General features: G+C 37.8%; 1 protein-coding gene across 1 annotated transcript in view; it reads right to left on the reverse strand.

Annotated features, from left to right (window-relative positions):
- Positions 1-5,423, reverse strand: part of GPRC6A (G protein-coupled receptor class C group 6 member A) — an 11,129-nt gene extending 5,706 nt beyond the window's left edge. The window contains exons 1-4 of the mRNA XM_031066691.1: positions 5,230-5,423; positions 3,324-3,627; positions 2,400-2,438; positions 673-1,500 (exon numbers count right to left, since the gene is read on the reverse strand). Of these exons, the coding sequence (XP_030922551.1) occupies positions 673-1,500; positions 2,400-2,438; positions 3,324-3,627; positions 5,230-5,423 (1,365 nt within the window). The remainder of the gene's footprint in view (positions 1-672; positions 1,501-2,399; positions 2,439-3,323; positions 3,628-5,229) is intronic.
- Between the last annotated feature and the right edge of the window lie 4,940 nt (positions 5,424-10,363).

The raw sequence follows: 10,363 nt of genomic DNA on the forward strand, positions 1-10,363 counted from the left end.
TACTAATTCATGTAATTAATCTGATTGTTACTGGGTTATTGGTTAGTTGGTTTTTATTTCAAATCCCATATCTTAGTTTGACCTGCCCTGACCTAGGATAAGAGGTCAGGGCAAATCAGAGTGCTTCAGAGGTTGTTTGACTTTTAAGTGAATATTTGTTTAATCTTCTGAGTAAAAGTGTGTAAAAGTGAATAGTCCTGAGCAGGTTCTTGGGTAAAAGGTCATGTCAGGTTTACTTGTCTGACTTTTCCTCTTCTTTTCCCACCCAGCAGTGTGATAACAAGTACCTCACCCATCTTAAAGATTATGTCTTTGTATATAAGTCAAGATCAGACAAGAGGTACAATGTATTGCATTTTCAGTTTCAAGTAGAGGCTCATTATGGAGGATAATACTTGAATTAAGACAAAACAGATACAGTGGTGAGAGAAAGAGGGAGAGGAAAATTGTAACTCTTCAGTTAATGCTCTTATCCTGCAGTATCCCCATCACTCAAGAGCACTCACATTGTGTATCACAGTAGTCTGCAGCAATGGGACCAAGCACTAGTAGTCAAATAGCTGATAAATAGTAATTTAGTAAAAGGACCAAGCTTTTATCTCCAGGAATACGGTGGCAAAAATGTGATGAATGTTAAGCAGAGAATGAGACCTGTAAGAATTAGCATCATACCTCCCAGGGAGTGAAGGCAGACGGATCCTTGCAGTCTCTGTCTTTGCACAGCCCTTTAATGGCGTGAGCTATAGCATAGACTGCAAGCATAGTACTATGGATAAATCCTGGTTCAACATTAGCATTCAAAAAATCATCTTTCCAGATCTGAGGCTTACTCCCATCATTTTCCAATAGATTATCCTGGGACTGATTCGCAATGCATGTTTGAAAGTCATGATATTCCAGGTGTGCACAGACTGACAAAAGCATAATATATTCACCTAAAAACTTGTTGTTTTCAATGGGCTTTTTATGAAGGTTTCTCAAAAACTCTTGGAATGAGGAGATGTCTCCATTTTTAAATCCAAATCCCACAACTGTTCCTAGCTGTCTGATATTGGGAATTGTGCTGATCTTGACTGCAGTTGACCAGTTATCACTTGCAATCCAGATTTTATTAACGTTCTTCTCAATTGCCTTCTTGAATAGTTTGAGTACATGAAACTGTCTCATAAAGACAACAATAACATTTACTCTTTTTTCCTTGACAATCTTCTCAATTGCTTGATCAACTTTGGTGTGAAAGGTGCTGTCAGAGAGATAGGCTGGCAGCATCTCTTTAAAAGCTATGCAAACGTTGTTTGCCATGGCCTGGATGCCAAAGCTCTCCAGAGCAAACCGCCCATTGTCATCATCAGTGGCTATTACTCCAATCCAGTTCCACCCAGATTCACAGATCAAGCGAGTCATTGCTCTTGTCTGGTGAAAATCACTGGGGATAGTCCTGAAGAAAGAAGGAAATCTGATTTTGTCACTGAGGATTTCAGCTGATGATGCAGAACTGACCTAGGAAGAGTGAACAATTCAGTTACAGATGTATTCTCCTCCAAAGGATGCCAAGAGATCCAAAGCTGCCATGATTGCTCTTTCTTCCCACCTGACCCAGGCTCCCTCCTCCTGTGATTCTGCATCCACAAGCTGCAGCTAAAGGGGCAGGTTCTCTCTCCCTGCTCTAAGGGTGCAGACTCATGCCCAGCACCAGTTACACTTTCTCCCTTCCACATAATTCAGTGAAGGTCAAGAGCAAAACCTTTCAAAACGGATATGACAGTAATAATGGTATATAGATTTTGTATTACTCTGTTCAGATACCATCAATATGCTTTTCAAAACAGTATTTAAAACATTGGCTATTTTTTGAGTCTCTCTTCAAATTGCTAGTATTCTTATATTTTGTAGTATTTTCCTGTCACTGAGTGCTTAGTATGGTTCACACACATATATATACATACTTTCTCACCAATATTTAATTATTATATTTCAAAAGGATCATTAAATCAGTTGGAAGAACCTCACAGACAAACAAACAGTAACCAATAATACAAAATTATATAACTTTTTCATACAAAAGATTTATTATCTTTTTCTTCTGAATGTAGCTGGAAAAACATAAAGAGAACATTGCTATTTAAATCTCTCCAGTTTTAATGCTTTCTTATTTTTTTGTTGGAACTTTTTTCCCCCTACATTTCTTGACAGTTCTTAAAAAATAAATTTAAGCTTTCCAGAACCAAAGACACCTGTCTGGAGGGAATACCAAAATCTTACTGTGTCAGAACACTGCAAATGCTATTGATAAGAAAAATCTATTGGGTCCCATTTTACACCTATGCCCTACTGCAGATTTTTTTAGTCACTTGCCTTTTAATTATGTTCAAGTGTGGCACTTTAGTTTTCATACTTACTACAGTTCCTGTGGTGGCGTTGGAGGTCAGAATTACTTCCTACCATTGCAGAGGAGAAGATTCAGTTAGAAGTTATCTTTAGTTCAGATTTTATGTCTTTTCCACTTATTTGGCTAATTTATACCTATTGCCAAAACCAAAGTGCAAGACAGGATGGTGTGGAAGTGGATCTGTTTCTTCCTTCTTAGTCCTGGCCTTGACACTAATTGTTTTACAAAGCTGACAGTAGGAAGGTTAGCACGGCCTAAGCACAAATGTGGGACTGTACTAGTCCTAGAGAGGTCAGAAATAGAAAAGAATGTTTTGGGAAGGACTAGTGTGGATCTAAACTGTTGTATTCTTTCACTTCTACAATTGTTTGAAGAGTACTAGGGGAAAACCTTCATTTTAGAGCAATCTTCCTCACTTCCCTGTCCATAATTTTTACTGATTCCAACATTTAATTTCCCTTGGGCTGGAGAGAATCCCTGAATTTCTGGACAGATCAGATCAGATCTGGCCTCTTTTTTTTTTTTTTTAGTTTGAGATTTGAGTACTTTCATATTCACGACCAGGCAAAGTGTACATGTCAGCTGTAACTTTGCTGCCTGAATAAAGTCCTTGAGTGTCATCCAAGGTACATTGGAGTAACCAGGACTGACCAGAGGCACTGCCACAATGACAAGAGCCCAGCATGAGCCTGAAAAAAACACTTGGATAAATGTGCCTTGGGTATAGAAGATATCCCTTACTGCCTTTGTTTGGGTAAGTGAACCAAGGCCTCCACTTGGAGCTGAAGCCCACCCATCCTGTTGTCCTTAGGATAAACCAAATCCTGTCCTGTAGTAAATATGTGGCTTTTGTAATTCCTGTGATCAGAGCCTTAATTCTTAGCATGGTAAATCTGACCCTCTGTCCAAAATAAAATAGTTGCCTCAAACTTACCTGCGGGATTAATTGCAAAGCCAACAGCCTTGACACTGCCATTGACACCTCTGAGTAGCTGGCTCCAGTGACTGCCTTGACTCTCGGGATGTAGTCTGAGTAGTTGCACTTGAACTCCACGGCATCCTCAGAAGAATTGAATTTAGACAGAAATCTCAGAGCAGACGCCATGGCTTTTGTAACTTCTGCACACGTGTCGTAGATTTCATAGCCCAGGGTAACTCCAGATAACAGCGTTGAGTTGTTGATAGTTTCAATAGCATGTATCATTGCAAGTGTCTGAAGAAAAACTTGAATTTCAAAGCTGTCAGAGAAACATAGGCAGTATTTTTTAGGAAAACTTTGTTGGAAGCAAGGGTGAAGGAAAGTCTGTTTTGAACCTATCCCTTAGAATTTAACAACTGCTGAAAAGAACTGATGTGTAGTAAGTTTTGTGTGTTTTGCTTGGGTTTAGTGTACAAAAGATTAAAAACCGTTTTTTTCTCATTTAACAGGAGACTAAGTAAAATAAACACAAAGCTGAAAATATACTTGAATAAAAGTGTTTTTCTGGAAAAGAAAAAAGCATTAAAAGTTTAATTTTCATGATACATGAAAATTTGCAAGTGATATCTTCAGGAAGTGTCTGTCAAAGTCAGTGAAGATATTCTAGTTTATTACACCCACCCACTAAGTTTTTTAAAAATGTATTTATTTTCACCAAAAGCATGAAGCAAAGAAAAGGAAGTACTAAATGTTTCAGAATAGAAGGAAATATTTCAGAGGTCAATGTCTCTGGTAGTTGCATTGATGTTTCTGAAATACTCTTCAGACCTGATGAAGTTAGCCCAGACATTTCCCCTCATCTCCAGTGGATGTTATAAGAGGTGATTAATCAAAACTGAGATAGCACAAAATGTCTACAATACAACAAACCCTCCTCTCAGGCAAACTTCTCTAAAGATTACAAATCTTATGACCTAAATTAAATTTCAGATGGACTTGAGATAATTTATGTCTCCATAGAAAAATAATGGAAGACAGACAAAGTTATCAACTTACTCAACATTTTGACATAAATCCAGATGGATACCTGCATGCCTAGCTGATTGTTAGATTCAGATGTGGGATTAAGTTGCAAAATTCAAATAAAATTTGTGGATTTGCACCTATATTTCAATTTAAAAAAATGCATGTTTGGAATTTCTGGTCTTAAGAAATATTTATTATGTACTTAAAATGAAATTCTTCACCAGGTTTCCTTTTTATGTCTTCCAGAAACATGATGTTTCAAGCACAGTAGGATTTGGAGCCAACAGAATAAATATTCTGATGCAAAGAATGCATGCATGACAAGGTGTTTACATGTAGGCTATCCTATAACATAATGCCACAATTACACTTCCAAGTGTAATAATTATGGTAATTTAAAAAATAACTACAGTGTCACCATCAAGGTACTATCATAGATTATAACTGAGCTGCCCAAGAGATGGGAGGCAGACTTTATTATGGGCTTGGGGAAAATGGAATAGTCTGCCTGTGTCCAGATCATGTAGGTTCAGCTTCATAACAATGAATAGATGCCCAGCTGAGTCCTTCAGGCCTATAGCAAATTAGCTGTAAGGAATATATATACATGGCAATCAGATGATAATACAAACATCCAAGGCTATTTGATTATCTGGGAAAATTGAAAGAGGATCAAAATGCTCATTCCCTTCCTTGGTAAACTGCAGTATTTTTACTGTAACTTGGTCATATTTTGTCATCCTGTGTTAATTTACATGAAATTTTTGTGATGTCCAAGGAATTTTTTAAGTCTAAGCAAAGCAAACGAACCAGAATTTGTTGACCTTAACATAAGAGTTACATGTCCAGCGCCAGTGCTCTCTTTGCTGCATGTTTAATTTCCAGTATTACTCACCCAGCACAATTCTGAATTACTGGCTTGATGGGATCTTCTTCTGGATGCAGCATTTCACTGTGAACTGCAAACAAGCCTCCAATAATGATGTCCCCTGGAGAACTGGCACCCACAAAGTCCTCAGCATTCTGGCAGGAGAAAGCGACGTCGGTGCCGACCACGAAGCAGGGGATCAAAAAGATAACAAATGCCATGTGTCCCAGCTTTGAGTCAATCAAGCTGCAGCGCCAACAAGGGCATCTGTGTCATCTGTAAAGAGCAGCAAAGGACAAAGGCTGCGCTCACAAGCTGGTCACACCTCATAAGGTGCTTGTATTTGCCTCACTGGACAAGGCTTTTTTATTGAAGGTACTAAAGCAGTGCTGTCAAATAAAATGTGAGGGTGCGGTGATGTGAGAGTGGAGAGGGAGGGAGAAAGATAAATGGGTTTAAAAGGAAATGCTAGACATTAAATCTCTCATGTTGTGTTCAAAGTTTCTGATACCTTATCTGAAACACGTGGCAAATATTTTGGTATAAATTTGGGTTTGTTTTGAATTCCTTCCAGCTGAGTGCAGTGTGCAAAGAAGTAATTATATAATATGGTAGTAGTGATACTGCTGTGACCATGTTTTAAGAGCCTGGTCTGAAAATGCTAAAATATTAAAAAAATCCCTGTCGCAGTGTGTTTTATATCAGACTCTGGTTCAAAAATCCCAACCTCAAACTACCAAAAGACTGCTGTTCTCTCAAACCCTTATATGATTTAAAATCCTTGCATAAAAATCATTTGGATTAGTTAATCTTCATGGTTCTAAGGTACATGTCTTAGGGATTTTAGTGGGTTTTGGATCAGGTTCCATATTAACAAACCAGGCCAAATCTGCTGCTGGTTAATGTGATAAACACAGAACAGTGGGAATCAATAACTTTAGTCCCAGTTTTTGCTTTCCTCCTGTCTGACTGAGGACACCAGTGCACAAACAGCAGCTCCTGTGCTGTGGGAGGAATGGGAAGTGGCTGTTCTCACCACCACTGCTCCCCTCAGATCCACAGGAATCAGACGCTGTGCCAGAAGTGAACTCAGGGAAAAGAGAAGCAGAAACTGGACTCTCTGTTTTCATAAACCCCAATCTTAAACATCAAAGTGAACCTCCTTAGGACAGAAACGTGGTTTATGCTAATAAGTCAATTTGTGTGAGGGACACAGATCTGATCTCTGGTCTGATCTGAGGTCTGTTTCTGACATTGGTTTATTTCCTGTTTTCTTTTAATGGCTTCTTCAGATTTTGCTTCTTTTGGCACTATGCCAAAACACTCCCAAAAGAATGGGTTCAGCCGTAGCATATATTGTCTGTGATTGTATAAAATCTAGGTTTACACAGAAAATTTCAACCAAGGTTTATTTACTGGCAAAGAAAATTAGAAATGGGTTGTCTGTTACGCATTCTTTCTGATAAGCATAATGCATACTGTATAAATTATTCAAATTATTATATTTTGCTTGTTTTTTCAATAGTCTCTTTGTAGCAAAATATCCATTTACAACCAAGATATTTTTTGTAAATGCAAATGCAGTAGACAAAATACTTGTTAATCCCTAGTTAAGTTAACGTTTGGGCTCTTTATTTTAATATAGCTGTTTGTGTTTCTTTCATCCACCTTCTTCCTTTCCATGTGGGATTCTCAATGCTGGGTCAGTGCAGATAGTAAAGAGCTGCCTGCCTTTTCTTTAATGTATCTGACCACATTTATCTATGGGCAGATGTTGATAACAGTTTATTCTGCTTCTGCTCTGACTCACAAACATTCCAGCTATTCCAAAGGTTTTCCTCTTGACTTATAACAGCATTAACTGTAGTCAGATGCTGGCCCTGACTTATGAGACATTCACCTGCAAATATTCATGTACTTGCTCCTTTCCAGCCATGTAATGCAACCTAAAGCCTGGTTCCACATACTCTAGTGTTTCCTTTACCTTGCATGTAATTCTGTATTTAAAATTTGTGTATACTTAGATGTAACTAAAGCATAAGACTGGAGCTAGCCATTTCCTTAAACAAGTCATAAGAAATAATAGTATGAAATACAGCTTTTAAGGGCTTAACACTAAATATTATTATAAGGACTCAATGGAAACACAGTACTGATAATTTTAAACTTCAAATTTGTTATGTATGACTGTACTCTGGACAGTCTCCAAAAACATATTAATTTCTATAGAAGAGGATTTTACCTACCAACAGAAAATCCTTACTTGATCACTTTGGAAAATGGAAGTTGACAAAATAAACATCACATATAATTGATGCATAATTTCATGTTATTTATAAAAACATCATAAAAAGAGGTGTGCTTTCAAGTCAGCTGCACAGATTTTATGTCACAGTGTTATTTTCAAAAGAAAGAGTGCTTATTGGTTTTGTTTATTTTCAAGACCTATATCTCATAATTACTACTAGCAATGAGAGGTATGTAATAGTTTTACTAATTTGCCTCAGCTTAATCTAGTATTGCAGAATTGACTTGAACCATTTGCAAATATCCTTTTTCTTCAGCACTTGGATGCAATAGAAATAATTTACAGTAAACAGTGTTCCTTGTTTCAAACGTAGTGACATATCATGGACACAACAGCAGACTTTCACAGCTGTCAGCACAGAAGTATTTCCTGGCAGGTAGATTCAAGCATTTGAGTCAGGGGAATTCAGTGAAGTACCATCATGTCTCAAAAGCTGCCTCTAATGGGCTGTGCAAAGATGGTAAACAGGACCTAACAATCCCAAAGCTACTGTGAGAGCCATAGGTGAATTCTAAGAGGCCTCAGAGGATCTTGTGGAGACAAAGAGGTCCTGTCAGTATCTCTGTGTGCCCCAGAGTTACCTCTTGCCATGACAAAGTGATTAATTCCACCGGGCCTTGGGAAGGACCAGAATTGGTGGGGTTTCGAGAACGGCCCTTGCAAGCCCTCAACACTAATCCTTCAGGTGACTTCTTTTAAATTTATGCCCAGTAAATTTTTGGCAAAGTGTTGAAAAGACCGACAATTAAAGATGTACAAGAGAAGCTGTGTATGACTTGAGTGTGAGACTAACAGGGTGTAGCCTCAGAGCAGTGGACATCTGGGGATGGATCACCTGCTCCTCCTGTCTTTACAGCCTCTAGACCTGGACAGACAGGTCTCTGCCTTCGTGCAGAAGGAAGTTTTGCAACTCTCAGTTGCTTTGTCCAGCAAAGAGAGACTACACTGGTACATCAGACAAATACCTACTTTTTGGCTGAACTTCTTTGTCCTAGCTGTTGTTTCTCATGGAGATGATGATGGCTTAGATTCCAACGAGAATATATTTTCTCTGAAGCCCATCCAGCCAGGCACTGTTAAATGAGAAATACATTTTTCATTACTTCCTATTTTAAACTGGTTTTAATTGTGCTGTTTCCAAACATACATCAGATAGCAAAATCCTCTGCCAGACATGCACAATAGCTAAAGGAAGAAAGAAAAAAATTTGGATATTTTCACTGTTATTAATTTGAATAACATTTGAATTTCATTTGAGTAGGGTAGCCCCCCCTCACTCAGCCAGGACTTACACTGACACAATGGCAATCGTCCTTTTTGAAGAAGCCAGCAACATTCAAATAAAATCCCATCATTTACATTAAAAAGATTAAATATTGGTTAGGATTGCCAGATTATTTGATCAATAGAACCATAGTGTTTAACACAGTGATTTTGATTTACTAAATTTCTTTTAAGGAAGTTCAAACAATGGGAGGAAAAAAAGAAGGAGGCATTTAATGATTTAATTTCAAGTACATTTAAAAAATTCTCTAATTTATTGGGACCTATACAGATTAATTGTAAATATGAAAATTATACATGGGAAGATTATTACCCATTATTTTGATTTGTGGTCTGTTATAAAAAACAAAGATAAAAATAAAAAAATACACGAACAGTGAAATGGAATTTGGATGGAAGCCAACAGCTCACATTAATTCCTGAGAAACAAACTAACTCAATTTTCAAGTTCATTGAGTTTGTCCTCTAGAGGATGTCAGCTGAGCTGCATGGTGGGAAGGACAAATGCTATTTTTCTTTATCAGGTCACAATGTTGTAACGTGTCTCCTGATGTTCCTTGAAAGTTGAATTTCTCCTGATGCAAATGACCTTGTTGGAGTACTTCTGGTTGAAAACTGAGATACTGGGGCACAGAAGTGGCTTCAACCTCCTCCCTGAACTGCCAGGGACATCCTGGGCAGTCTCACAACAATTTCTTTTACAGAAAGTGTTTTAGTAATTAGTCCATGTTGTACACATTCAGTGCACCTTCTGCTGTTTATGCTAGGAAAAGGGTACAAGAAATTAAAACAAAGTTGTGAAAGGGCCTACATTTGAACTAATGCCTACATTTATTTTTTTTAGTTCCAGTCAGATATGTTTGTTTCACTTAGCTTTTCTCTGATATTTTAATATACTTAGATTAAATTTGAAGTCAAACACAATTTAATGTGAAAAAATCAAGGGGATTTGAATTTTCTGATGTTGACAGAATATATTTTTAGCCATTCCAAAGCTGAATTTACTTGTAAAGGACCTGGTGTTTTTTTCTAAATAATCCAGCAAGCCTAATCCTATTCCAGCCACCCAAGAGAGTCAGCTACATAGGTTGGATTCAGGACAGTTTTTCATAAAAGCCAGCATGGTAGGCATGACCCAACTTATTGACATGACATTTTCAGAATTTTTCAGGTTTTATGTCTCTCCTTTGTTCCATCTCCCCCTCTTTTAATTGAAAAACAAGATAGCAAAAATGTCATTCATCTGTTGACAATGCAAATATTTGGTCCCAGCCTGTAGTGAAAGGGTCATCCAGAGGGAAAGAAAACCTCTAACTTAGGAATTTGGGCTTTCTCCTGAGAGGCTGGAGGCCAGAGGTCCTTCTGCCAGTGACTGCTCTCAATCCTGGAGTGAGATCTTTGCTACATAAAAGGAGGGGACTTAAATCTTTCTCTTCTAGTATCCCATACTTACTAGAATGTCATCAAAAATTTGTCCGAGAAAGCCTTTCTTGCCTGAGCAGTAAGAACCTTCCTAAGAGACTCAGCAAATTCAGAAATGCCTGGGATTGTAGTGCCTAGTATATCTAG

The sequence above is a fragment of the Geospiza fortis genome, unplaced genomic scaffold (assembly GCF_000277835.1).
Source record: "Geospiza fortis unplaced genomic scaffold, GeoFor_1.0 scaffold98, whole genome shotgun sequence".
In the NCBI taxonomy this organism is placed as follows: domain Eukaryota; kingdom Metazoa; phylum Chordata; class Aves; order Passeriformes; family Thraupidae; genus Geospiza; species Geospiza fortis.